This window comes from Struthio camelus, chromosome 21 (assembly GCF_040807025.1).
Source record: "Struthio camelus isolate bStrCam1 chromosome 21, bStrCam1.hap1, whole genome shotgun sequence".
Lineage (NCBI taxonomy): Eukaryota > Metazoa > Chordata > Aves > Struthioniformes > Struthionidae > Struthio > Struthio camelus.
Window position 1 is genome coordinate 11,535,693 of NC_090962.1, and position 27,840 is coordinate 11,563,532.

General features: G+C 55.6%; 2 protein-coding genes across 2 annotated transcripts in view; one reads left to right on the plus strand and one right to left on the minus strand.

Annotated features, from left to right (window-relative positions):
- The window catches only part of LOC138061812 (coiled-coil domain-containing protein 81-like), a 96,095-nt gene that overhangs the window by 53,598 nt on the left and 14,657 nt on the right, over positions 1-27,840 (minus strand). The gene's annotated exons all lie outside the window — the stretch shown is intronic.
- On the plus strand, positions 3-27,585 carry LOC138061811 (coiled-coil domain-containing protein 81-like). Its single transcript, XM_068915831.1, has 18 exons — positions 3-72; positions 1,249-1,483; positions 1,776-1,834; positions 19,231-19,292; positions 19,849-19,996; positions 20,826-21,082; positions 21,532-21,617; positions 22,695-22,765; positions 22,870-22,987; positions 23,200-23,300; positions 23,718-23,835; positions 24,044-24,144; positions 24,577-24,694; positions 24,908-25,008; positions 25,338-25,455; positions 25,697-25,811; positions 26,757-26,831; positions 27,469-27,585. Exons 4-17 carry the CDS (start codon positions 19,266-19,268, stop codon positions 26,805-26,807), a joined length of 1,530 nt encoding a protein of 509 aa, XP_068771932.1. The 5' UTR covers positions 3-72; positions 1,249-1,483; positions 1,776-1,834; positions 19,231-19,265; the 3' UTR covers positions 26,808-26,831; positions 27,469-27,585.

Consider the following 27,840-nt stretch of genomic DNA (forward strand, 5'->3'; position numbering starts at 1 on the left):
CCAGGCGGGGCCGGAGCGTGCGGCCCGCGGCTGCCCCGGCGCCGGCGCCGGCCAGGCGGCGTGTGCAGCCCGGTCAGGCCGCGCGCGGCGGGAGCCGATGGGGGAGCGCGGTGGGGCTGGGGGGAAGGGCCGTGGGGCGGGAGGCGTCACTTCCGGCGCAGGCGGGCGGGGGAGCAGGTGTGGCAATGGCTGCCGCCCGGCTGGGCCTGGCTGGGCCCGGTTCCCCCCCGCCGTCCCTCGGCCCCCTCCGCCGACGCCGACCCGCGTGGCGGCTGCCGAGCCGTCCCGCCGCCTGCCCCCGCCCCGCTGCCTGGCGGCGCCCCCGGCGCGGGGCGGGGGCGCTGCTGCCGGGGCTGCCGCGCAGCCTCGCCCCGGTGTCGCGGCTCGGGCACTGCGTGGTGCCCGCTGGTGGCCCTGGGCCCTCTGGGTCGCTGGGAGGAGTTTTGGAAGTAAACCCTGGGCTGTGGCGGGGGGCAGGGGCTGTCTGTGAGGCGCCCGGTGAGCCCGAGTGGTGCTTTCAGGCAGTGGTGCAGAAGTGCAGCGCTCAGTTGTTTGGATGGCTGTGCTGTGTGAGGAGTGCCCTGCTTCTTGTGCAGCTTGAAGTTGTGGGCCTGAAGAAGCTGTCCTGTCTGGGAAAGGGGAGAGGAGAGGGCTGTGAAAAGGGCAGGGCCGGAGCTTGGGGACGTAGGTGTAGGAGGAGAGTGTTTTCTTAAGGGCCCAGTGAGTGTGGGATAGCCAGAGAGTGTGTTGCAGGTGTGCCCTGTGAAAAGGGGTCTCTTTGGTGACAATGCAGATACTCCTTGGTGGAGGAGAAGGGATGTCTCGACAGGCAGCTTCAATGTCTGTGTAGTTTTAAGGAGGTGTCAACGCAGGGCAGCCCGAGCAGCCTGTAATACCTGTGTGTCTGGTGAGCTGGTGCGTAGAGCTCCGTGGGCACTGCCTCTTTGCCTGTCCTACCATGGAAGGAGCACCTGAGTAAGCTTGTGCTGATGCCCAGTGTTGCCGTAGCTGTGGGGGACCTGAGCGTCTTGTGTGCGTCCTCAGGAGCGCACAGAGACACGCGTGCGGTGGCCAAGGTTAGCCTGCGTACAAGAGAGGTCACATGAGGCAGCTTGCTAGCTCCGTTGAGCAAGGAGTGGGGGTTGTCGGTCACGTGGCTTGGAAAGGGCTAAGGAAAGAAGGGTCTAGTGAAGCCTGGCGACTAATGCTGCAGAGTGAGGGAAACGGGTGTTGTTTGTACTTTGTTAGGCCAGCTTCAGCCAAGAAGGAGCTGCTGTGATGGTGAGAGGCGCTGCGGTTTCTTTGCCTTCCTTAAGGAGCCTGGGATGCCGGGAGGCCTGTTGCAGTGAGTCAGCTGCTCAGCACGGAGTTCTGATTGCCTGACTCCAGTGTGGTCACGTGCAGTTCCCCCTGTGTTGTCCAACTCCAGGTCAGCCGTGAGGAGCTCCACCCGCTAAGGAAGGTCGCCTGGGTCGAGGCTAAGGTATAACTTGCTGCAGCGCAGTGGTGTTCTCGTGCAGTGTGTATTGAAAAATACCCCTTGCCCAAGTATGTGAGGTCTCTTTTCCAAGTTGTGTGCTGACCCTTTTATGTGCCCCCAAGTCTCCAAAGCATCTGAGTGTGGGTTCTGTTTTTTCAGCCTTGAAGGGTTTGGTATTTCTGAAGGCAGGAGTCAGTCATGCTTTCTGCAGTGGCTCTGTGAGCACCTTCCTGCTGGCTGTTGCAAGGGCCTTTGTTGCCGCTTACTGAAGCCAGTGTCACCTTTTTGTTTCCAGGTTTGTGCATAAAGATGAGCAATCGGAAGAAGAATTCGCTGAGAAGGCCTGCCTAAAAGGTACTGTGGCAATGTGCTGATCCAGTGTAGAGATGCCAGAAGTGTGTTGCCCTCATAGGAACGTATCTTTCAGTCCTCCAGAGCTTGGAGAATGACAGCAGCCCCCAGGTGCGCTACCAGGGGGTGCAGACAATCTTCATCCTCCAAGCGCCCAGGAAAGTGCCCCCATTGGGCTTCTCCTGCTGAGTCCTGTGTGCCCGCCTGCCGAGAGCCTGGCAGCGATGGCACGCAGCTGTGGGCCCTGGGTCACCCTGAGCATCTGCAAATTGGGTGTCTCCAACTCTCCGATCCACCCGCTGTGCAGAGGAGATGAAGTGAAGCAGGTGGCTCGGGGGCCACGTCCGGCTGGGCTTGCCCAAGGATGGAGACAGTGCAACCTGCCTGGGAAAGTTGTTCCCATGCCTGCCTACCCCCCTAGTCCTTTTTTTCCTCCCGTTTACCTGGAAGGCTGGGGCAGATAGGGCTGGCAAGGTGAGTGTATTGCGGGGAGCATGGGTGCCCGAGTTGGGCCCCGGAGAGGAGCTGCCTGCAGCTGGGAGCGCAAGTGGTGAGGGAGGGCATGGGAGCGTGTGTGCGCTGTGGGGCCTGGCAGCGAATGCGAAGGCAAAGCTAGTGGCTGTTGCCCTCACAGTGACATTGCAGGCATTCCAAGGCCCACTGTTTGCCTGACTTCCTGTCTTCCTTTTGGTGGGCCCCAAGGCTCTCTGTGTCCTTCCTGGTGCATCCCAGCTCCCCCCATGTGCTTTTCCATGTGCTCAGGCCACTCGGGGTGCCTTTTGGTGCTCCCCAGTAGCCTGAGGACAGCATGTGCCCCCTCAGTGCGCTCGGTGCTGTGTGGGAGCTCTGTGGGGCCACATTCAGGGCATAGGGATGGCATGGCCAGTCCCCAGCACCACAGTGAGCAGTAGCACACACAGAAGGATGGGCAGGATGTGTGTGTGCCAGCCATGCTGACTCCTGCCCTCCCTCGCATTATCGGCACCGGAGAGGTGGGGAGGTGGGCACGGCCATGTGGCGTTGCACCAGGGATGGCCTCATGCCCAGGATTCTGTCAGATGTTTACTAACTTAAGGGGGCCTGTAAAGAGCAAGGACTCCCGGTGCAGCACGGCTGCCCCCTTATAAGTGTTTATTGCTTGCTCCTACATGGCAATCTTACAGGCTGCTTTGCTTTGGCCAAGCACTAAACTGTTATCCTTCACTCACCTTGGGCTCAAAACTAAGTTGCTGTCTTGGGGCTCCCGATGTCTCGATGCCTTGTCAGTCACGGAGGAATGGCAGTGTGGGCATCCCCTTCTCACCAACTGGTGTCCAGGGGGCAGTCCGGAGCAGGGTCTTTACCATATAGGGTGGCATTAACCTTTCATAATTCTCCCTGTTGTTCCCCCCGAAAGCAGCAGCTTAAACCCCTCCCCAGCTGTGTTTTATCCAACAACTTCCACTCCCTACAACTCCCTTTTCTACTTTTTGATCCCTAATTTCCCCACTGTTCCCCGGAAGTGGTGAGAGTTTCTGCGGTGTCATCCCATTTTGCATCACTATGTTCCCCCACGGCTCTGCAGTGAGGTGCCTCAGGCCGGGGACACCCCAGGGGGTTGCCAACTGGAGGTAGGCACCAGCGCATGCTGCTGGCATGGGGGCTGTGCTCTCCAGGAGGCCCCGTCTTGCCTGCAGGCTGTGACATTGTCCACCCTTTGACACTGTCGGAAACCTTTGTGATTTGAAATATGTAGAGCTCAGTTTTGCCCAAACCATTTTTCCAGGATTCATATGCAGGATACATTGGGATGGGAGAGGTGTGTGATGCAGCCTCAGCGTGTCTGAGTTGTGACAGTTGTTGTGTACTGCAGGACAAGATTAGCACATGAGCACACACCTGTTCCCTCCACACACAGTAAAATGATGACAACAAACATTATATGTTGTGAAGTAAGCTGCATGTCCCAAGCTTTCCAGAAAACCATGTCCACAGGGATTAATGTGCTTTATATTGTTACAAAGGTCCCCAGGCATTCACCACTAAGTCTGAATCAGACTCTTATACAATGGTTTATTTCAGCTCGAGCTGGGTGCCTCCAAAGAGGACCGAGAACAAAGAAATGTGGGGGTGATTATACTCCTTACAGTCTTATTTCCCCGCCTGCCAGTGACAGTCTCTTCCAGGCTTCTTTCCTGAGTGGGTGGTCTCTATCCTTTTGATTGGTTCGTGTCTACATCCCAGGACAGTTGCTGCTGTTCCTGCTTCACAGCGCCTTATCTTATCCGGAGGTTAACCGAGACCTCTGTCCATTGTGTGCTGTGTCTTTGAGGGCTGATTTGAGCTGGTTCTGCAGTTGTTCTGTCAGCAGTATGCCACAGGTTTGGTTAAAGTTCAAGCTTAGGCCTGCAGGCTTCACTGCTCCAAGCACTGATGCTAAGTTGAATCAAGGTTATGCCAATGGAAATGACAGTGGTTTTCTTACAAACCCCCCATTTGTTTTTCTGGCTGTTCCTCTTCGTAATCTATCCATTTTCCAAGGCGAGCAGCCCGCCTCCGAAATTTGATATACAATGCCAAGGTGAGTGCAAAGCACACGATGCCTAGACAGAGCAGAATCACTACAGGATGCAGCAAACGATTATGGAAGGCAGAAGCGGTGGGAGACCACCCAAACAAAGTTTCCCACCATTGACGTGCCGCGTCTTTTTTGACTCTTTCAAGTCTCATTTGAATTTGTTGTTCTGTCATGCTCTACGGTCATCAGTGTGCTTTTCCCTGTTTCTTTGACCTTGTGGAGCATTGTCCGCATTGGTCATGGTGTAGTACTTCCTTCACTAGATGGAGATTCGTTCCAGTAGGTACTGGTGATCTCACAATTCATGACTCAATGAATAATTTTCCTGGAGTAACTGAGGAGTTGTTACTGGGCTTGGATAATTGCAGCCACGTGCCTTTAGCATTGTGAAGTTACACACGCGCAAATTTAAACTCTTATTGTGATCTAACATTACCCCATGCTTGTTGAATAGTGAGGACAAAAGCAGTTATCACTTTTTGCTCCTTACTGAATGTAAACTTAGGCATTTGCCACCCAGCTTGATATTTCCGTTCCGATACGGCACTCTTTTCCCATATTAATGTTTGGATTTCTGCTGGAAGCATACCATTCTCCCCTTCCCTTATTCCTGAGGCAGCTATTGTTTGTAGCCAAAGTTGGGCTTGAATGCAGCTAAGGGCAAGTGAGGTGTTTCCTTGAAGTACCCCTAACGTGTCTATTGTTAATCGGTGGTCTTGCTCATTAATCTCCTCCCTCCGAGGTAACAGGTCTGGTATCAGCCATTGTACTTTCCCTGCTGCGGTCAACGACGATGGCAACGGATGTTGCAGCTTAAACAAATCTGTTGTGGGTGCGCCCAATTTATTCATCAGCACTTCTGCATCGATACCATTTAATACACCTAGGCCAGTCCCCATCAGGCCCGTGATGTGTCGTTTTCTTAGGTTTTGTTCCCTGCTGTTTAACCATGTCTCCCATGCAACGTATACGTTTTGCAAGAAAGGCACACGTTGGGGCTTGAGCCCTGTGATGTTTACTTGCAAGCTGAGTTCTACTTGTTTGAAGGACCAAGTTGGATTAAGCAGCACGGTTTGTTGACCTCCTTTCTTCATCACGTACGGTCCTATTAGATATGTCCAAAGTTTTAGTTTAGGGGTGGGAGGTTGAGTAGTGGGAGTAATGCTACTAGTGATCGTAGGAGTAGCTAAGTCATGTTTTACCTGACACACAATGCGACCGTCCATAGAAATGTCATCAAGACTCGCATGAGCGTTCACAGGAACCTCTGTACAACATTGTTCAGCATGACAGGTCTTACTACAACAACGGCCCATTTCTTCTTCTCTTTCCAAAGTAACCGTTTTATCAGCAAAACAGCAAAAGATGTGCTTCTCTCTGCGACCCCTTGTCGAGGCTACCATAGTTACCCATGCAGTACGTGTGGCATTCTTGGTAGCAGCCTGTTGCCGTACCTAAGGATCTGTGGTGAGAGCCTCCCAGCGAATTGCTCTCCGTCCTTCCATCGCTTCCAAACAACATCCTCTAATGAAGAAGACTCTTCCGATAAGCATTCTGGTGGATTGTGTGTTTTAGCATGCGAATGAGGAGCCCCGGATTGCCGCTCAGCAATTTTAACTGCAGAATAGGAAGACACAAGTACAGTGTACGCTCCTTCCCACTTTGGTTCCCATGTATGCTTTCGGATGTACCTTTTTATCAGTACCAAATCTCCTGGTACATAGGTATGGACTTGTAAGTCTAGAGATACAGGCTGTGCCAGAGCAGCTCATTTCTGTAAATGGTTAATTGCGTTCTGAAGGTACATTACATTCCTCGTTACATGGTCATCCCCATCCACCACTTCTTCTGATACAGGTAAATAAGTCCCTGGGACAGCCAAACGTCTACCAAATAGTATTTCTGCTGGGGTAAGACCAACGCTTTTCCGAGGTGTGTTTCTAATGTCCCATAGCACTAAACTTAAAACCTGTGGCCATTTTGGGTTAGGTTAGTTTCTGCACACACCTTTGCTCATTTTGTTTTTGCTGTCCTATTCATTGTGACATTGATCACAGCTGGATACTATTTACTTTGAAGCTGCATATCTCTCTGGAGCTGCCCAGGAGTCTTTTTATTTGTGCCGCAACACCTTCAATTCCGCCATGTCCTTTTTCATGGAGCCATGGTGCCACAGGTAGCAGATCTTTCCTAGGCAATACAGGCTTACCTCCGATTGTCCAAATTCCAGTTTCGCCTCGTCCCCCTCCAAGCTGTTCCCACCTCTCCTTTTCTTCCTTGGTACATTCTTTGTCATGTATGTGGGATAGCTGGGACACGTCTGGTCCATCCATCGCAGTGGGGCATAACAAAACATCCCATTGCAAGGCAGCTGCTTGGGCAGCTGAATCAGCAGAATTCTTCCCTTTTTCTACGGTGGGCCTACCTTGGCGATGTGCAGGGCAATGAGGAATAGCATTGTGTTTAGGATCTTGAATAGCATCCAGCAGTTTGCGGACTTGTGGGCCCTTTGCGATGTTCTTTCCGCCGGAGGTTAAGAACCCTCGCTCTTTCCATAGTGCCCCTACTGCATAGCAAACTCCAAAAGCATACTTTAGTATGTTAGCATACTTTAATACCCTAGTGCATTCACGGTAATGTTTTTCTCCGTTGCTGGGCAAGGGAAGCAGGGTAGCTGGATTCAATGTATTACAATGTTGTATAGTCACATTGTCCATCATTAAGAGAAGTAGTTCATATTTATGTGCTCGCTGTGGAGCTGGAACGTGAGACACAAAATTCTTCAATAACATTTCCACTTTGTGTGGGACGTGTGCTGTCAGAGGGTGTCCCAGAAGCATGGTTGGACATGTCTCAACAATGATTGCTGCAGCAGCCACCGCACGGATACGTCCAGGAGTCCCCAAAAGGATGGCATCCACATGTACTAACTAATATGTGGCTGGTTTGGGTTGGGGACGTAGCATTGGAGTCAGCACTCCCCTGGCAACCCCTTGTTCCTGAATGTACAGCTGGGAAGGTTTTTTATAATCAGGGAGCCCTAGAGCCAGCGCTTTCCTTAATGCCTCCTTAATTTTTTTCAATGCCAAATCTCTCTGAGGTGTCCACTTTACAGGTTCTCAGGTGCACCCCTCTGAGTGTGCACTGCAGAAAGATTCCAGGATTGCTGTAGAGATGCAGGAAATGCAAAATCAACCACCGGTGAGGGGACACTGCGAGCAGTTCAGGAGATGCAAGCGTTGAGGAGAGACACGAAGTCAAGTTGCTGTTGTTAGTGCTTTGTCCAGGCTCCTGCCAAGGTTTTCTTAGGAAGGCAGAGATGCCCCACACGCTCGTGGCCGCAGTCACTTTGCATGGGGCATTCTCCTGCACCTGGAGACACTGGCATTAAGACACGTGTTTGGTGAAAGTCCCTCATGTCATGTCGTGTCGTGCAAGAGATGCCAGAGTCCTGCTGCTTTTCCGTAGTGGGAAAGAGTCTGATTGTGGGGGCCCAGTCCGACAAGCAGCTGTGCACAGACACACTCTTGCCTTGCCTCGTAGCCCAGCTGACTGAGCCCAGTTGCCCTGGGACCCCATGCATGTGTGCGCATGATGGTGCTTGGTGGCAGTGCTGCCGCCTCGGTGCTGCAGGACCTTTTGGGAGCATGGCCTTTGTGAAGGTCTAGCCCAGGTTAGTCCCTCCCTTCTTGTGCGTTCCTCTCTCGCTGTGGCTCCAAAGACACTACCTCTACCCTGAGGAGGACTGAACTAACTGTGAACTAAGGCTCCTGTAACTGCCCTAAGACTACTGGAACTGTGACTAACTACACACTAAGACTACTGTAACCAACGCGAAGCTACCTAGCCTAATGCTACCCTATACCGTGAACTACCCTACAAGAAGGAAGAAGAACTAAGAATAACAACAAGAAGGAAGAATTCAGAAGAATAACTAACAATGATACCTATAACTAATAACTATTATGCTACTAGGAACAGAAGTAATAACTCTACCTAATGATAATAATGAGAAGAACTGTGCCCTACACATAGAATATTCACTATGAACTAAGAATCCTCTACCTAACTGTAACTAACTGTCAACAACTGCACACTAAGAATAGGCTAACCAACCCTACACTAAGAAATCTTACTACTAAGAACCTTAATGCTCCTAGAGTAACCCTAATGCTAAATACTATAATATTCCTACTCCTAAAAAAATCTATCCTATAACCTAACCTGTAGCCTAAACAGAGCTGTGGCAGGGTGGTGGGAGCTGTTCCCGGGCGCTGTCTCTGTCCCGCAGTGGAGGTGGAGGGGAGTCGTGGGAGGGATGTGTCCCCGCGGTGGGCCCTGTCTCTGCCGGGCAGATGTTGGTGCGCAGCAGTCCAGGGCAGTCCAGGAGGCGACGGGTGGCCCGGTGATCCTCGGCGTGCCCCGGCTGGTGGGCTCAGCTCCCCGTGGCTGGGTGCTGGCAGCAGCCTGGTGTTGCTGGGGGGGCTGTGCCGCAGCTGGTGGTCAGCGGGGTGCCTCCTGCCGGGCTAGCACCTCCTCCTCCTCTTTGGACCCTGGGGCAGGTCCACGAGGCACAGGGCGAGCTGCCCCTCTGCGGGGTCCACCTCCATGGGCTCCTCCTCCTCCTCCACGGGCTCCGAGGCGGCTGGGGCACTCTGGAGGAGGGCGGCGCGGCGGTCCCAGACGGTGGCACCCACCTTCCTCTTGATGCGCAGCGCCGCCTTCCTCCTGGCCCACAGTCGCTCCGGCTGGCTCATGGCAGGCAGGAGTGGAGAGCGCGATCCCGGGTCGTGTCCCACCACCGGCCTCTTGACAGCTCTGGGACAGTGGCGCTGAGGTCACTGTTGACACGGGGAGGCCGTGGTGACGGCACACCTGACCCGCTCCCCAGTTGTGGGGGCCCTACCTGGCTGTGCCCCGCAGGGGGATGGTGGGGGCTGGAGGGTGCCCCCGTGGGCAGGGGACCATGGGGCTGCAGGCTGTTCTCCTTGGCCTCCTTTGCGTGGGCCCTCGAGCTTACTTGTGGGAAGAGCTGCTCTTGCGCCAGGGAGGTGGTCTTGGCCTCCCCGCGGGGGCTGTGTGCTCCAGCCCCTTCGCGGCCTGGGCCCCCTCTGCCAGAGTCGCTCCCGGGTGTCCCTGCGTGTGCTGGAGCGCTGGGGAGCCCCTGCTGGGACCAAGCCCTGCTGGCACGGTCTCCTCAGTGCCCAGCAGAGGGGCAGCCCCACTGCCCTCGACCTGCTGGCTGCACGCCCAGGCCACCTGGGAGGTGGCCCTCCTTCCTGCAGGGCGTTTTCCCACCACTCTTTCTTCTGACTTCCCCTTCCCACCAGCTTCTTGGGAATGGTTCCGGGCAGCACAAGACTTTCCTTCCCTTCATGACTGCTCAGCCTCTTCAGGAACCTCCCCTGTCGGACGCTGCCTGTTCTGCAGGAAACCCTTGGAGCTGTTAAAACACCAGTTGTTGTCAGGAGCAGCTTTTCAGGAGCAGCAGGAGTTTTCCGGAGGAGGAAAGGCAGGCCCTCCCTGGCTGTCTTTGCTGCCGAGTTTGTAGCCATCTGGTGCAGCACTGCAGCTGGGTGAGCGGTCTCACGCCAGCCCACGTTCGCCAAGGATGCTGCTGCTGCGTGACCACAGGCAGAGCCTGAGTTCCTCCAGCTTGTTTCCAGGCTGTGTGCATTGGAGTGCAGAGACTTGTGGCAGGTGTGCTTTTGCCCTCTTTGGTCCTTCCCTCGCATTTATTGCTATGGCCTGACGTAGCAGTTGTGAAAGACCAGGGCCTGTGCGTGCCATGCCTGTGTGGTTCCCCCGGCCACTGTAGACAACCTCCTGCCTGGGAGCAGCTGCTGCTGGGCCCAGCTCTGCTGGGGGGCTTGTGTGACTCTCTGGAAGGGGATTGGGCACCGAAGCCTGGGCTGTGGCAGGGGGCAGGGGCTGTCTGAGAGCCCTCAGGTGAGCCCGAGTGGTGCTTTCAGGCAGTGTTGCAGCAGGGCGGGTGCAGAAAGGCCTGGAGCCATGAGAACCCCATTGGCTAGTCAGAGTCAGGGCAGCAGGTGCAGCGTGCAAGGAAGAGAGCAGCTGCTTTCTGTGCCGCTTCTGCGCAGTGCTGTTCTCCCCTCTTGGAAAGAGGGAGGGCTCTGGGCCTGGCTGGGGAAACTGATGGGGAAGGGAGATGGGTGTTAGCAGCTGTTGTGCTGTGCTGCGGTAGCACAGCATTCAGTCGTTTGGAGGAACATGTGAATAGTGGACTTCTTGTTGTCCAGCTTGAAGTCATGGGCCTGAACAAGCTGTCCTCTCTGGGAAAGGGGAGAAAAGAGGGCTGTGAAAAGAACAGGGCCTGGGTTTACATGTGTATTCAGCAGGCATTCACCAAAGGGAAATGATGCTTAACCAACCTGACAGCCTTCTCTGATGGGACAACTGGCTGGCTAGCTGAGGGCAGAGCAGTGGATGTTGTCCAGCTGGACTTCAGCAAGGCTTTTGACGCTGTCTCCCACAACATCCTCCTAGGTAAGCTCAGGACGTGTGGAACGGATGAGTGGCTGGTGAGGTGGACTGAGAGCTGGCTGCATGGCAAAGCTCAGAGGGCTGTCATCAATGGCGCAGAGTCAAGTTGGAGGCCTGTAGCTAGTGGTGTCCCCCAGGGGTCAATGCTGCGCCCAGTATTGTTTAACTTGCACATCAGTGACTTGGATGTAGGGACAGAGTGCACCCTCAGCAAGTTGGCTGATGATACTAAACTGGGAGGAGTGGCTGACACAGCAGAAGGCTGTGCTGCCATTCAGAGGGACCTGGACATGCTGGAGAGATGGGTGGAGAGGAACCTCATGAAATGCAAGAACGGCAAGTGCAGGGTCCTGCAGCTAGGGAGGAAACACCCCATGGTCCAGTAGAGGCTGGGGGCTGACCTGCTGGAAGGTAGCTCTGCGGAGAAGGGCCTGGGGGAGTCTCGGTGGAGAACAAGTTGAGCACTAGCCAGCACTGTGCCCTTGTGGGCAGGAAGGCCAATGCTGTCCTGGTTCGCATTAGGCAGAGTGTTGCCAGCAGGTCGAGGGAGGTAATCCTCCCCCTCTCCTCAGCCCTGGTGAGGCCTCAGCTTCTCCCCAGCAGAAGAGAGACATGGAGCTCCTGAAGCGAGTCCAGCAGTTGATGAAGGGACTGGCGTGTCTCTGCTATGAGGAAAGGCTGAGGGAGCTGGGCCTCTGCAGCCTGGAGAAGAGAAGACTGAGCAGGGATCAGGGAGCAGTGGGCATAAGTATCGGAAGGGAAGGTGTCAAGAGGATGGGGCCAGACTCTTCTCCGCGGTGTGCAGCGATAGGATGAGACCTGAAATGCACAAACGGAAATGCAGGGGGTTCTGTCTGAACAGGAGGAAAATCTTCTTGACTGGGAGGGTGACTGAGCACTGGCACAGGTTGCCCAGAGAGGTTCTGGAGTCTCCTTCCCTGGAGAGATTCAGAAGCCGCCTGGACGCAGTCCTGGGCAATGTGCTCTAGGTGCCCCTGCTTGAGCAGGGGGTTTGGACTAGATGATCTCCAGGGGGCCCTTCCAGCCTCAACCAGTCTGTGGTTCTGTGCTTCTGTGATAGGTAGAGTTGTAGCGCTTTCTTGGTAGCTTCCTTTTGTCCTGCATTTGCTAAGGAGGAAGGTAAGTGGGTGGCCAGGAATGGGCACTGTCCCTGCTAGAGGAAGGAAAAGGAGGTGAGCAGAGCCCTGCATGGAGAGCGTTTTCAAGTGCTCTACAGGTTAGAGCCTGTTTTTTCAGTGTGTTTCCAATATTCCTCGACACCAGTGTCCTTACTGCTTTCTGCCAGGCCCTTGCCTAAACCTAGATGGTAAAGCCAGAGCGTAATCCTCTCACTGAGGTGTGCACTGCTGTTGGAGGTGGAGGTGTCTAAGCCTAGGTTCATATTTCCTTGCTTCTGCCTTCTGTCCCTCTGTGTTTCTTGGCTGTGGCTGCTGTAGAAAGTCCAAGGTTTCCCCGCTTGTTTCTGAATGAGGAAGAGGAAATGGCTCTTGCTGTGTGACTGAGCTACTTCTCACTCGCCAAGGGTTTGACAAAGAAGGACAGAACAAGAGTCTCATGGATGGTGAGTGCTTTCCTAAAGCTGGAGAAAGGTGCGCGTCTGTAGAAGAGCGAGTCTTGTTACCATAGCCAGGTAGTGAAACTGTAGTTATCCCTGAGTGTGCTGTTGAGAAGACGGAACTGTACTTGCTCTCTGCTGGCAGGCTGCTGCTGGCAAGTTGTGACTGAAGACAGCTCGATGGAGACTTATGTTGTGCTAAAAGCTGACCTGGAGGAGAAGGCCATTTGTTGCCCTCCGGAGTTTTACCTTCTGCTACACCAGACCATGCCGAATGCCAATATATTTGTATCGGAATAGATTTGCATTTAGCATGGGGAGCAAGAACCCCTGTGGAAGATGTGGCGATGAGTCAGGGGACTGACAGAGTAGGTGAGAGCAGTGCCAGAGCGTGCTCTCTGCGCGCTGACCGAATTCCTGTCAAGGCCAGACGTGCGTGTTCCATTTTGTCAACAATGTCTAGCTGCTTCCCGGCCGGTAGCTCCTCAAAGTTAGCACAGCTGAGATAAGGAAATAGTTGTAGTCGATAAGAGGGGGCCTTTGGGTACGAGGTGAGTCCCGCCTGGGTGTCCGAGCCGTACATCCAGCAACGTCCCATGAGCAACCCCTCCGTGTGGTCCCCAGGGCTCCCTGTGCAGTTTGGAGTGCAAATCCTTTATTAAATCTATCCTGTTTAACCCCTCATGACCCTTGAGTGTTTGTCTGCGCTGGTATCCGACCCTCCCTTTCTCGCCTTGCGGACACCTTTGGTGTAGTCGGCAGGATACTGCTGTGTCCAGCGACTTGGGCCGTTGGAAAGTGCTCCTGAAGCCGCTAAGGACGCTCACCAGCTGACCCCAGAGGTTGCAAATGCAACCGCGGCTCAAGCTGAGAAGCTGGAGCACCCATGTGCCTACTGCAACCATGGATCGAGCTGAGAAGCTCGAGCACCAATGTGCTGCTTGTGGCTGCCTGCATTGCACATCGCTGGTGGTGACAGAGGGGGCGGCGAGATGTCTGTCCCCTGGTGGTGTGGGCACTGGTGCAAAAAGCAGATGGGGATCCAGAAACCTGGGGTGGCAATATGTGGGACCCTGACAAGGCCCACAGTTCAGAGTCAGACACAGAGCCTGAGAGGAAGGTAGCTGCCCGGCTGGTGGCAGAGCAGCAGCTTACCGGAGCAAATGCAGCCAACTGGCAAGGGCCCACAACTGTTTGCAATTGTAAAGCATGAGAGGTGCAGGATATGCAGGGTGCTACAGGTAGCAGCCCTGTGAAGGGTTCTTTGAGTGCCTGTTAAGGTTGTGGGGTGATGGGGCAGATGCCTTTTACTTTACTAGAGAGGAGCTTGATAGGCTGGGGGCTCTGCCCCAGGATCCTAGGCTGTGCAACACCCTCCATACCCCGCAGCAGCAAAACTGAAGCGTTTCCCCCTCCCTAATGGACTGGGTGCTGGGTGCAGTACGTTTAACTTGGCCGACTGCCACAGGCATTGATGGCTGGCTCACCAAGTGGACTACTATTGCAGCAGGCATAAACTAGCTGTGACAGTTCGGAATGTTGTCTGGCATTTATTCCGCCGAGTTGACTGGATTGGATCCCCATGAGCAAAACCTTAGGTCCAAAGTCAGGTGCTGTGAAACAACCTTTTGAAGCGATGGTGCTCCCTGTTTTGGGGGGCGAGGGATGGGGGGCGGTGACCGTGGGGGAAGTGGCAGTGCCGCTGTCTCTGCTAGCAGCGGTGTCCTCTGTGAGCAGAGATGGGGAATCAGGAAAGAGGCAGGTAAACATGAAACAGAGAAAGGGCGAGTTGCGGCACTATGTTCCGAGACCTGCTGCAAGCCGGCATACCATGGTGGGAGGTGGACAGCGAGCAGAGGTGGACAAAGCTGCTCGAGTGGTAGCTGCAGCTTCAGCCAGAGCAGCATGCACAGCCCTCGAGGGTGGGGGAGCACAGCAGGCAGCCTGGAGAGGGCGGTGGGGACCAGCGGCACCCACTGCCCGGCCAGCAGTGTGCACGGAGGGGGATCTGCCAGTGGCACAAATGGGGCCAGGCAGCATTGCACCCGCTTAGCTCCACAGCAGTTGCGGACCCAAAAGGGGTTTATCCGCAGAGGACAAAAGCCTGGGGAGGTGTGGCAAGTTGATTATATTGGACCCTTCTTGGAAAGCCAGCAGCATAGATATGTCCTGACCACTGGAGAAACCTGCTCTGGTCTCTTGTACACCCACTCTTGCTCTGCAGCTACCCAGCCTCACACCATTAAAGTGTTAGAAGATGTGATTGGGTTACGTGGCTGCTGGTGGAAATCCAAAGGGATCGGGGCACTCCTTTAACAGGGAACGGCATTCAAAATTGGGCTGGAGAGCAAGGACTAGCCTGGACCTATCACATATCCCATAGTGTCAAGAGGATGAGGCCAGTCTCTTCTCCATGGTGCCCAGCAACAGGACAAGAGGCAATGGGCAGAAACTGAACCACAGGCAGTTCCATCTGAACCTGAGAAAAAATTTCTTGACTGTGAGGGTGACAGAGCATTGGAACAGGTTGCCCAGAGAGGTAGTGGAGTCTCCTTCCCTGGAGATATTCAAAACCCGTCTGGATGTGATCCTGGGCAATATGCTTTAGAGGACCCTGCTTGAGCAGGGAGGTTGGACTAGATGATTTCCAGAGGTCCCTTCCAACCTAAACGATTCTGTGATTCTGTGTGATACCCCACCACCCGCAAGGGGCAAATGAACAGACTGCTCAGAGAGCAACTGTGCCAACTGTCCCCTCCTGGTACCCTCAGGGGTTGGAGTAAAAACATTTGTCAGGCAGCTGCCTGCCTCAGGGACCGCCCACCCCATGGCTCTACCCGATATGCTCAAATGTGCCAAGGGGGCCACAGGTGCTTAGAGTGCACCGGCTGCGCCCCCCAAGCCTACCACCCCATGCAAGCCATGCCCGGGAGTTCAGGGTTGGCTCTGTGATTGCCACGCAAAGAAATAACCCAGGAACCAGACAGCTGTCACCTTGTGAGCATGGGGATGGCGGTCGCCATACATGAAGGGTAGTATGGTTGCTTGGTGCCCTGCAATAGTGTAGCTGTCCAGGGGGGTGGATATCATTGCAGGGGGTCATTGCCTTGAATTAGCTTGAGGTGGTGAAGGTTGCGATCCATTACACTGGTTCCTAAGCCCTGTGATGTACACAGGGAGACCAAATAGCCCAACGGATGTATGAGCGGATAGGGGTCCTCACAATCCCGGAAGGAGATTCCTTGCAGCCCACCCAGCAGCCAGGTGGTTTGGGGTCTACAGGGTGTGCTGTGTGGGTGCCTGATCTGACTAAACCCGGACAGTCGGGAGGGGAAATCATTGCATCAAACCCAACGTCTACAAGCTAATGAGCCTACTCCAAGTACTGCACGACGGAAAGTGCAAAGAATCAGCGTGGGACAACCCCTGGCAGTGACTGTCATCACGGCTGTCAAATTTTGCACTATGGGGAGAGCGCATTGTACTCCTGGTCTTCTGGGCTGACTAGTTTTGTGAGCCTATATGTTATAATGTACTCTATAGATGTAGTACAACGTAGCTGCTTGTACTCCTCAGCTGTTAATTAAGGTAATGAGTGAAAGGCAGGTACGCACCTTGTCCACAGTTCCCAGGGCTCCCCACGCAGTTTGGAGGGTAAATTCTTTCTTAAATCTGTGCTGCTTAACCCCTCGTGAACCTTGACTGTCTCTCTACGCCAGTATCCGACCCTCCCTTTCCCACCTTGCAGTCACACCATGGGATTCGAGGGTAAATTCTTTCTTAAATCTATGCTGCTTAACCCCTCGTGAACCTTGACAGTCTCTCTACGCCAGTATCCGACCCTCCCTTTCCCACCTTGCAGTCACACCACGGGATTCTTCCAGGCAGGTCCCTGGAGAGGCCCAAGTCTGCTCTCCTCAAGTGCAGGGTTGTGATCCTGCTTTTTTGCCCTGCTCCCTCCTCTCAGTATCCTGAACCCCATCCACCATCTCATGGCCACTGCAGCCAAGGTTGCCCTTGACCTTCCCATCCCCAACGAGCCCTTCACTGTTGGTAAGTGCAAGGTCAAGCAGAGCCGCTCTCCCCAGGGGCTCCTTTCTCAACTTGTATCAGGAGGTTGTCATTGATGCTCTCCAGGGACGGCCTGGGCTTGCTTGTGCCCTGCGGTGCTGTCCCTCCAGCAGCTATTGGGGTGGGAATGAGGGCGGGAAGAGTATAATCTCCTTTTTCAGACCAGTTGCTGTGGCTGAAAGTCAAACAAGAGAAAGGTATGAGGAAACCACGTTCCTGAGGAAAGAATGGATCCAATTTAAAGGGGTCTTCATCTCCAAACAAGAGAAGCCCGGTTTCCCTTGCTGAGGATGGCCATTCCCCCTATGCTGAAGAGTGACCGCTATTAGCAGAGCACCAGCAGACAATGCCACGCCTGGGTATGCAGCATAGCCAGCCTGTGAATGGGACTGTGTAGCTGCAAAAGATAAGATTGTGAGTAGCAGCAAAAGGAAGCTTTTGACACTGGCTCTCCTAACATCCTCACAAGCAAGCTGATGAAGTACAGGCTAGCTGAGCAGACAGTGAGGTGGCCTGAAAACTGGCTGAGCAGCCAAGCTCAGAAGGTTGTCATCAGTAGCACAGCGTCTTAGCTGGAGGCCAGTGACTAGCGGTGCACCCCAACACTGGCTCCAATGCTGTTTAACTTACTCATCAATGACCTGGATGAGGGGACAGAGTGGCTGATGGTCCCAAAGTGGCAGGAGTGGCCATGCTGCTGCTGTGAACCATCCTGCAGTTGCTGCCAGCTCAGTCCTGAGATTCTGCATGTTAGAGCATTTCTCCGGAATGCCTCCTTCTTTCCTGCGCAGCTTCTTGGGTGAGGAGGGTGGTGTGCAGTGAGAGAAAAGAAGTGTCTCTGTGTGTGTGTGTGTGCGTGTATGTGTGTGCGTGTAGAGGAAGGACATTGTTCCCGGTTGTTCTCTCTCCTGCTGTCCATCAAAGGACAAGCTGGAACTCTTAGTCATGTAGACAAATAGACACAGAATTTGTTTTTTTTAAGTTATCTCCTCTTCAAGTGGCATTTGCCTGGCCGGAAGGCAACCTGTGCTGCCTGGGCTTTTGGGATCCAAAGTAGGCCCGGGCTCGTGGTAAATAGAGTTTCTCTGTTGTAGGTCCCACCTCTGACCTCTACCCTTTGGGGCACTTGCGTCCTTGTGCAAGTGACGGTGCCCCTGAGCCAGTCTTCAGTAGTGACCTGTAGCAGATGCTCAGGGAAGGTGTGAGAGAAGCAAGGAAAGCCGAGAATGATGATTTTTTTTTCCCCCCTGACACACTGTCCTTATTTGCAGCACTTTGCAGTTATAGGAGCTGGGCCATGAAGCTGTGTCTGAACCATCGCGGTACCCGTTTGTTGGACCCCCTTGAACCCATGTCTATGTTTGCAACCCGCAAGCATTCAGATGCCCCATGTGACGCCTGTGAGGGAGGACTTGAAGGCCGATGCTGGTGCTGATCCTTGCTGGCTTAGCAAAGAGCTCCCTGGGGCAGGGGGTGGTGGGGTGGGGGCAGCACCCTAAACCACCCAGGGCAGCTGCCCTCACTGCTTTAGGGATCCCACACCAGCAAGGTCTGGGGGTGGGATCCCTGCAGCCCCTCTGTGACACGCTCTGTGACACGGTCTGAGGTCACTGTGGCACATCCCGCCTCACAGTGACACCTCCCCTCTGCCCAGGGTGTGCCCAGCCCTCCCCGCACTGCGCTGGAGTGCGGAGGAGGAGGAGGAGGCAGCGGAGGAGGAGAGTGGAGGAGAAGTTTCCAGGCGGGAACTACAGGCACAACCATGCGGTTCCCGTTTGTGAAGCTGCCAGCGCTCAGGCTACTCAGCCTTGATGGTGAGGCCTTAGGGGCTCTTCCAGGAGCGCGATCGTGTAGGACACCAACTCCCAAACCAGCGTTGTGTGGGGAGGGCTGGTGGCTGCCATGGGTGCCTGCCTGAGTGCCCCGTGCGGATCAGGGATCGAAGTGGCCCCCAGGACTCCTGGGTGCAGGGCCTGGCTCTGCCCCTGCCCTCCTGGTTCCCCAGGCAGGAGTCCCGGCCACTGAGGGTCACTGGCCACCCACAGTCGTGGCTGGGCCAAGGAGCTGGAGGTGCTCAGGTGGCCGTGAGCAGCCTGTGGAAGCAGGCACCGAATACGGGGGAGCTGGGCCCTGTGGGGAGACCCCTGGGGATGCTCTTGGTGCCCAAGGCTGCTGTGGAGCACAGCACTGTCCTCTGGCCATGGGGAAATCCATGGCCACCTTTCCCCAGAGAGAGGGGCTGCCCTTGGAGACCAGCACCTGAAAGCGGGAGGCAAGGGGACTCCTGTCCGAAGAAGGCGGAGGGGTTGTGCACCTCTCTTGGGGCTTGGGAGACCGCCTGAAACGCCCGCGCTGGAAATCAGCCGCTTCCCTTTCACTTTCTGCCTGGCTTCTCTTCTGGGAGTCCAGCCACTGCTTGGAGCTGGGGCACACCCTCCCCCTGCAGATGTGAGATGGTGGCATGGCCTTGTCCAAAACCCTTCCGCTGTCTCTCTTTGAGCTCCAGCCCTCTCCTGTGCTCGCTCTGCGGCCAGAGGCAGCCAAGACCTGGCCTCTGCAGCCCGTCCTGCGTGTGCTTATTCTGCTGCATGCGTGATTACACCTGCATCTGTCACTGTCCTGGCTGGGTACGTGCCGAACGTGGTGAGCTGGCTGGCTCAGAGCCTGATGTGTGTTTCCCTTGCTTTTCAGAGGTCGTGAGAATCTGGGAGAGCGTGTCGGAGTACATGCTACAGCAGATTGTGCTGAACAAGGTGGGTTGTCATCCTGCTCATCTCAGCCCTGGGCCCCATGCACAGTGGCGCTGTGCGTCCCCTCCTTGGGAAGAAGAGAGAAGGTCCCCAAAGTGCACAAGGGTGTGACAGAGCAGCTCCTTTGTCCACTGGTCCAAAGGGTCCAGGGCAGCTGTGGGAGAAGAGAGGCTTCACCCCTTTCTGGGGCATTTGCAGTCCTCACTGCTGCAAAGGAAAGACCAAGCACAAAGCCTGGGTGCTCCGCAGGGCTGACTCCACTGCAGGCCACCCCTTGGCCCTTACGTAGCCGAGAAGGTCTCTTCCCTCAGGAACGTTTGTTCAGCTTTTACTTTGCATACCATTGAGAGGGTGCAGAGGAGGGAGGGGACAAAATCTGGCCTTCTCCCAAAGGCGTCTTCTCCAAAGCTTTGCAAGTGCCCCTCCAGCCCCCTTGTTCCTCCAGAGGAACAAGGCACCATCTCCTGAGGAACAAGGCACCATCTTCTGGCCCTGCTGACTCCTCAGTCCATTTGCCCACCTGAAAGCACTTTGTTCCTTTTTTCTCGCCGGGTGCCAGGGCGTGGCCCTCGATGTGCTTGGCATTTTCTATGTCCTGAGGAAGCACTGCAGTGAGGTGAACAGGGAGGTGATTATCCCGCGCTTTCACCTGTCTCCGAGAGTTGCACAGACTCATGGGCTCAGCTATGTCAACAGAGACATTCCTGGTAAGGCGGCAGAGCAAAGCCGTTGCTTCCCCTTGGGACATGTCTGGGGTGGGAGCTGAACGCAATGCAGAACTGACGGAGAGGCATCGCAAATTCCTCCCAAAGGGCCTGAGAGCAACTTCACCTTGTCCCAGCCCAACTGTTGCCCACCACGTAGTGACCTCTCGAGAGGGCGTTGGGGTATTCTTTTGTTTACTAGCACTGCATGCACGTAGACTGTCTGCCCCTGTCCTGCTTTGGAGCTGCCTCCATACCAGTCACTCTTAGGCCATGTTGGATGACTGCAGTCTGACGGAAATGTTTTGGAGCGGTTGTTTCTACCCCAGCTGAGAGGAAAGCAGTGCTGCCCCTGCAGACTGCACCAGAGCTTGTGCAGGCAAATGCCAGTGTTGCTGCTGGCTCTCACAGCCTCCTGCCAGTTCCAAGGGGGTGTAAGTCAGCTGTAAGGCGCCTTGCACCCGAGCTGGGAGCAAGAGTGTGTGCAAAGCCCCTCCCTGGCCCGATTTCCCTGGGCCTTCTGCTCCCTGCTGCCATGGCTGTGGCTGTAGTTAGACTTGGTTGATGGCTGTGTGCCACAGAGGCCTTGCGTTGGAGTGTGCAGGGGTTGTGAGCGGGGTCAGCCAAAGCTGGCACATCTGACGGTCAGCTCCGCGGGGACGGGCTGGCGGTGGCCAGACTAACCCTGAGGGCTGCTGTGCAGTCTTCTACGCATGCAGCGTGGGCCCAGCAGCCTCCCCGTGGCCATGGGAGCTGGCCACGTCTCCCCTTGTCCCCAGCTCTATTTCAGCTGCTCCCTACCCAACTGGCTTCCTCTTTTGCTGTTTCCTAGACGATCTTGAAATTGTCCCCCTGGACTATGCTCTGCTGTCATCAGCGACGGCCCTTCCCGAGAAGCTAGTGAAGGAGTGCGTGAATGACATTGTGGTGCTGTTCAGCTGGGGCGCGGGACTCGGAGAGGATTACGACCTTGTTTTCAAGGGCATCGGTCTTCTGATGAGCCGAAACAAGAGCCTCACAATGAGATATTCCAAGGAGTTTCTCCTTGCCGTGGATGGCCCTGGAATTGTATTGAAATGTCTCCTCTCTGTAAGTTGAGATTTGTCTCCCGGCCTCCCGAGAGTCCTTCCAAGCTCCTCTCAGAGGACTCTCAAGGTGATGTCTCTCGACCTGCTGCGGAGCACTTGGGAGAGAGGTGACCTAGAGCAATGCAAGCTCCCTGTAGAGCTCCTTGCTCTTTGCCTTTGGTGCTCTCGGCAGCGTAGCAGAAGCTGGGAAGAGCTGTCTGCGGTGAAGCCCAAGCTCTTTGCAGCCTAGCATCCTGTTCCCAAAGGCCTGGGGAAAGAGGCTAGTTTCCTGCACAGCTGCGCAGCTTCTCTCCATTGCAATGCAGGGCTCCTGTTTGTGAAAGACATCCCTGGGGCAGAGTTTCCCTGAGGCAGAGGCAGCCTCTCTCACCCTCAGAAAGCTTTGTGGCCTTTGTGAGTAATGCGATCCCTTCCTTGGCCTCACCTCCCGTGTCTCTGTCCTTTTTGCAGAACCCAAGCACACAATATTGGGTGTTATCAGGCAAAGACGCTGCTGCGTTTCCTGTGCGTCCTGGGGGGATCCGTGTGCTGCCAACGTGAGTATGTTTGCTTGTGTAGCCCGTGGCTGAGCAAGTGAGCAGCTTCTCAGCTCCTGCTTGGTGGTGCTGCATTGCCAGAGCTTACCCGCTCGTGAGCTCGTTCAAGACTAGCTGGTCCAACAGAAGGGCTCCCAGCCAACTCCTTGCTTGCTCTTTCTTCTTTTGGCCTCGGAGAGGCCTCCCCTGGATCAACGCGGAAGAGTGCTGGGGTTTTACACTCGCAGCATAGACTGGACCGAGAGAGGAATGTCGGCATCCTTTCTCATCAAGCTTCACCTCCTCATTCCCTGTCTTTGGCAAGACATGGCCAAAAGCTGTGAAGTCAAGACTGTGTCTGCTTTTGGCTGTGTGTTGTCCTGGGCGTGGCCACAGCCTCTCTGCAGTGGTGGGTCCAAGACCTGACCTATGCAGGTCCCGTGTGGGGCATTGCCCTGTCTGTTGGGAGACTCCAGGGAAGGAAAGGTGTCCTAAAGGCCACCTTCTGGGAGCAAGGCGGAGAGGAAGAGGAGGGACTTCTTGGCCCAGTGGGAGGCTGTGTCTAGCAGGGCTCTGCAGAGCTCGGTCCTGGCACAGTGTCCTGCGCACTGCTGAGCAGCACATCCCCTGATGACCCGAGGGTACAGAGCGGCCTCTTTACAAGCACTACAGCGTGAATCTGGGAGGGTGTGCCAGCGAGCTGGAGGGCAAGATGTGAATTCACACATGGATGGATCTGGGCACACTGGAGCAAAGGAGAGTACTCTACTCTCTGTGGGCTCTGTGGAGGCGAGAGGAGAGAGCGTCAGAAGTGGCAGCCAGGAGGACTTGTGTTAGCATACCCTTGCTCCTGGGAAGGCGAGCAAAGCACTGGGACCAGCCCCTGGCAACTGCTCGGCCCATCGAGGCAGGAGCTCTTGGCTGTGTCATGTGCTTGCCTGAAATGGGCCTCCACGGTGTTGAAGCATCTGCACCTTCTGCTCTGGAAATGTAGAGACCGTGCAGGGACTCTCATCGCTCTCTGAGCCTGCATGCTCCGCGCAAGCGGCAAGGGCAACGTGGAGTTCTTTCTCGCAGCTGGGGTCTTCTTGTTTCTAGGTTTGAGATTAAGCCAGGGCCTGGGGGAAAAGCCAAAGAGCCTGGCCCCGAGGGATCCAAGCAGAGAGAAGGTAAAGGACCGTGCAGCTCCCAAGGCAGGACCGAGCAGGTCTGCACACCCTCTTGCCGGAGCGCTCCCAAGCATGCTGTTCTGACGAGGTTTCTTGGTGCACAGTTACAGGGAGTGCTCCGCAGCAGCCTCACCACCGTCGAAAGAGGCGTTCTGCGGGCCAGGCCAAAGGGGCCAAGGAAGGAAAAGGGCAGCAGGGCAGCAGAAAGAAGCCTCTTGACAAGTGAGGCTCTTGGGGAAGTGGAGGAGGGCAACGGGAGGGTCCCGTCCTTGTGGGAGGCAGAGGTTTCCGTTGCACACGCTGTCTGCATTAGCTCTGAAGGGCTCTTAACGCCTCTCCCAAAGGCTGGTGTTTTCTGGCTGGACAGCAAGTGTACAGCAGGTCCTTGTGTGACTTTGTTGTCAGCTCCATGTTCTTGTTCATCTTCTTCCCAGGGAAGATTTTAGCCCCCTCTTATCCAGCATGAGAGGAAATCTGCAGTCGGCTACAGAGGACAAGCTGGGAGAAGACCTGGCTAGAGAGAGAAAGCAAGAAGGTAAAGTAGTGGAGGATTCCTGGCACAGACTTGCAGGTTCCTCCTGCATCCTTACTGCCAGGGAATTAAAGGCAAAGTCACAAAGTGAAGCCTGGGACAGGAAACGGCCCCTCCTGTGGCTCTGTTTGGTGGCAGCCGTTACCCTTCAGGGGCTCGTAATGGCAGCCTGGTGCTCCAAGCTGCAGCTGATCTGCTGAAGGACACTGCCCCACTGCACTCCATTCCCTCACCTGTAGTGCCAAGGGCTCTTTCCTTCCAGCACTGACAGAAAGTGCAGCGGGGAAACGGGACTCCGAGGGAATCAGGACTACTGCCCCAGACAGTTCCCTACCAGGACGGAGCAGCCCTGCAAGTGCTTCTTGCCTGAGCTGCCTCAAAGAGGCTCTTCTGAAGAGCTGTCTCATGTCACACCTGCAGGGAGTCCTGCTGAGAAGTGCCTCCTTGCTCGAAGGAGGCTTTCGCCCGTGAAGTTACCTGGGCTCAGAATGGACGCCACCGTGGCTCAGCAAGGCCTGGGCATGCAGCGCCCCGAGAGGTGAGGCGTGTGGAGAATGGGGCTGGGGCAGCGATGCGCTCTTGTCCTTGTGGCAGTGAGACATTTCCGTTGGACACATTGCTCTCAAAGGCCCTTCACGTGTGTTCCACGGGTGGGCACTGTCTTGCTGGAGGGCAAGTGGGCAGCAAGGTTTTTTGAGACGCTCGTGTCATCTTCTTTTTTTTTTTTGTGATGTTTTTGTTTCCAGATCTGAGCTTGCACGAGCACACTTGGCCACTGAGGCCTCCTTCAAGGCTCTCCAGGAACAACAGCTCATAGGAGGCATGCCGAAGGAGAGTGAGAAAGGAGGTAAAGTAATGGATGAGTCCTGAGACAGGCTTGCGGGTCACCTCTATGTCCTTACTGCCAGGGAATTAAAGGCACAGTCACAAAGTGAGGCCTGGGATAGGAAACGGCCCCTCCTGTGGCTCTGTTTGGTGGCAGCCGTTACCCTTCAGGGGCTTGTAATGGAAGGAGACCTCAGGGCAGCCTGGTGCTCCAAGTTGCAGCTGATCTGCTGAAGGACACTGCCCCACTGCACTCCATTCCCTCGCCTGTAGTGCCAAGGGCTCTTTCCTTCCAGCGCTGACAGAAAGTGCAGCGGGGAAACGGGACTCCGAGGGAATCGGGACTACTGCCCCAGACAGTTCCCTACCAGGACGGAGCAGCCCTGCAAGTGCTTCTTGCCTGAGCTGCCTCAAAGAGGCTCTTGTGAAGAGCTGTCTCATGTCACACCTGCAGGGAGTCCTGCTGAGAAGCGCCTCCTTGCTCGAAGGAGGCTTTCGCCCATGAAGTTACCTGGATTGCAAGAAGACACCAGTATTGGTCCGCAAGGCCTGGGCGTGCAGCCCCCCGAGAGGTGAGGCGTGTGGAGAATGGGGCTGGGGCAGTGCTGTGCTCTGGTCTTTCTGCCATTTCGATGTTTGCATTGAGTACATTGCCTGCATTAGCTCCGAAACGCTCTTCACGTGTGTCCCACGGGTGGGCACTGTCTTGCTGGAGGGCAAGTGGGCGGCAAGGCTTTTTGAGACGCTCGTGTCATCTTCTTTTTTGGTGGTGTTCTTGTTTCCAGATGTGAACTTGCACGAGCACACTTGGCCACTGAGGCCCCCTTCAAGGCTCTCCAGCAACAACAGCTCAAAGGAGGCATGTCAAAGGAGAGTGAGAAAGGAGGTACAGTAATGGATGAGTCCTGAGACAGGCTTGCGGGTCACCTCTATGTCCTTATTGCCAGGGAATTAAAGGCAAAGTTACTCTGTGATGCTTGGGATAGGAAAGTGCCCCTCCTGTGGCGCTGCTTGCTGCTTGGGAAAGCCAATGTGCTCTTTCCTTCCAGCACTGTCCGAAAGGATGTGAGTCTTGCGGGGAAACGGGACTCCGAGGGAATCAGAATTACTGCCACAGACTGTTTCCTACCAGGACGGAGCAGCCCTGCAAGTGCTTCTTGCCTGAGCTGCCACAAAGAGGCTCTTGTGAAGAGCTGTCTCATGTCACACCTTCAGGGAGTCGTGCTGAGAAGCGCCTCCTTGCTCGAAGGAGGCTTTCGCCCGTGAAGTTACCTGGGCTCAGAATGGACGCCAGTGTGGCTCAGCAAGGCCTGGGCATGCAGCCCCCCGAGAGGTGAGGCGTGTGGAGAATGGGGCTGAGGCAGTGGTGTGCTCTGCTCTTTGTGGCAGTGAGATGTGCCAAAGCTCAGGGCATCTCTTGTTCTGGGGATGCTAATGCAACTTGTCAAACACATCCACATCTGCTGCAGAACCACCTGCTGCTGCAGAACCACCTTCTGCCCAGCTTGAGAGCACAGGGGGCAGAGCACACTCATGCTGTGCTGCTACAGACTCTGCCTGCTCTGTATTCTTAGGGTGCTACCAGCAACTCAGGGGAGAGCCTCGAAAAAAGATAAGAGCAAAACAGCTCAGCCAGGCAGCCACAAAGCGGAAAGCCCTGTTTGCAAAGGGTATCGCACCACAGGGCAGGTACGTGATCTGGCCCCATGTCACCACTGTGTCCTAGGGCACTGTGGAAACGTGGCGCCCTGTGGATACAGCTTCCCCCAAAAGCCCTTGCTAGGTGTTGACCTGCACATTCCGTGGCTTCTTGTGGATCTTGCTGCAGAAGACACAAGTTACTCTTGAGTCCCTCCTCACACCACTGTCTCCGGGCTGCTGCCCCTGGAAAGGGGAAAAGTTAGGCTTTCCCGGGAGAGAAAAGAGACTGGTGCTTTCTAGGGCCTTGGTCATAGCAGGAGGGCTTTTCAGGGCTGGCATTAGGCCCAGGCTATTGCTGTGAGCAAGGCTGAGGGCAAGGGGCAGGAAAACTGCCAGCGGCTGCAATTCCTGCTGCCTGCTGGGCCTGTCTCTGCCCTCCAGAAAGTCTGCCTCCTCTGCATGCAGCAGGAGGAACGACGCCTCCAGGCAGCATGGTGGGAAGAGCTGGAGAGGCAAGAAAGGGCCGAGTGTGCAGAGCAGCAGACCTGCCTCCCAGGCGTGGGGCAGGTGACTTGTCTTTGCAGCTCAGCTGCTCATTCCCATGATGGGAGACTTTGTCAGTGAAAACTACGGGACCCAAAGAGCAATCTGCTGTGCTGCGGGCACATGGTCCTGACGCCTGCCTCGAGCTCCAGGACACCCCCGCCCAGGGTGCCTGCCCTTTGAGGTGGGACACGAGCTCTGCTCATTTTTAACCGATGCCTCAGGGCACACTGCCCACCCCCCGACATGAGAGGTAATGCCATCTTCCTGGGCTTCAGTGGCTGAAGGATGAAGCCTTTCTGGTTCCCGTGCTCGGGAAGAGCAGGCGAGGACTGAGTATGCTGAGAAAGGCTGCAGAGTGCCTGGGTGCCTTGCATGCTGTGCAGGGAGGAATACTTCCTTCAGTGGCACCTCAAGCTACTACACACACTTTTCTCCCTTGTGCAACAGAGGAGACACCGAGCTCCACTGGAAGGCATGGGGAAAGGAGCCAAAGCGTAAACCGGCGCAGCTCTCCCTCCAGCAGTAAGTGTGCACAGCCCCAGCGTGGACAGGCGCAGCTTAACGCCGGGGATCCAGGAGCGGGTCAAAGATCCCGGCCCAGAGCCATGGGGCTGCATAGGACATCCTCTGATTTCTCCTGGCCAGGGAATGCCCTGCATTAGCCCTTGACTGCGAGTTCCCCTCCAGAGCCCCAAGCGACTGCTTTGGGCTTGGCCTGAGTTGAGGACTGGGGGTGCAGATGGGACTGTGGGGGTGCAGGGCTGGGCTGGGCTGGGCACAAAGGGTCTCAGCAGGGCTGAGAGCGACCTTGTCCCTGCCGCTGCAGCCACAAGTCCCTGCCAGCAAGGCAGAGCCACCGTCGGCTAGAGGTGGCTAAAGCCTGGTGGCAGGAGCCGAAGAACAGGGCAGAGCAAAACCCCTGCAAGGCTCACAGCGAGGAGCAGCTGCTCTGGTGCTTATGTCTGAGCAGGTCTGGGGCTCTTCCTGCCTGCGTTGCCCTGCCTTCCCCGGCCAGCAGCCCTGGGGACACCGGGGCTGTCACTGGCACCACCACCGCTGAGACGGGGCATGTTTGAGCTTGGCCGTGAACCAGGCACCCTGACACCCAAGGGGACGTGCCTACACCTAACACTGAATACCTCTCCTTTGGCCTCCCTAGCACCAGCGAGAAGAGGCCCTTGCAGTCCCGGAGGGGAAATCAGTAGCAACTGCTGCTGTGTGAAGGGGAGACCAGCCTCTGCAGGGAATAAAAAGGCAGGTGCTGCTCTGAAGCCTGTGAGAGATGCCAGAGTGATTTTTAGGGACAGAAGGGAATAACGTGCACACACACCACACTGCGTGCCTCCCCACCACAGCGTGCATCTACAGGACATGGCATGTATATATGGCCCACATGTGCACGTCATGTGCACATCAACAGCACATGCAGCGCGGCATAGGCATGTACACAGCCTGCGGTGTGTGCACAGACCCCACTGTGGGCACATGCACCCTGCAGGTCGCGTAGGGTGTGGGCAGGGAGGCATAGCCC

Coding starts and splice junctions, on each gene's coding strand:
- LOC138061811 (XM_068915831.1), top strand. CDS start 19,266: ATGCTACAGCAGATTGTGCTGAACAAG. Junction 23,301..23,717: donor TAGAGAGAGAAAGCAAGAAG/GTAAAGTAGTGG, acceptor TCACACCTGCAG/GGAGTCCTGCTGAGAAGTGC. Junction 25,009..25,337: donor AAAGGAGAGTGAGAAAGGAG/GTACAGTAATGG, acceptor TCACACCTTCAG/GGAGTCGTGCTGAGAAGCGC.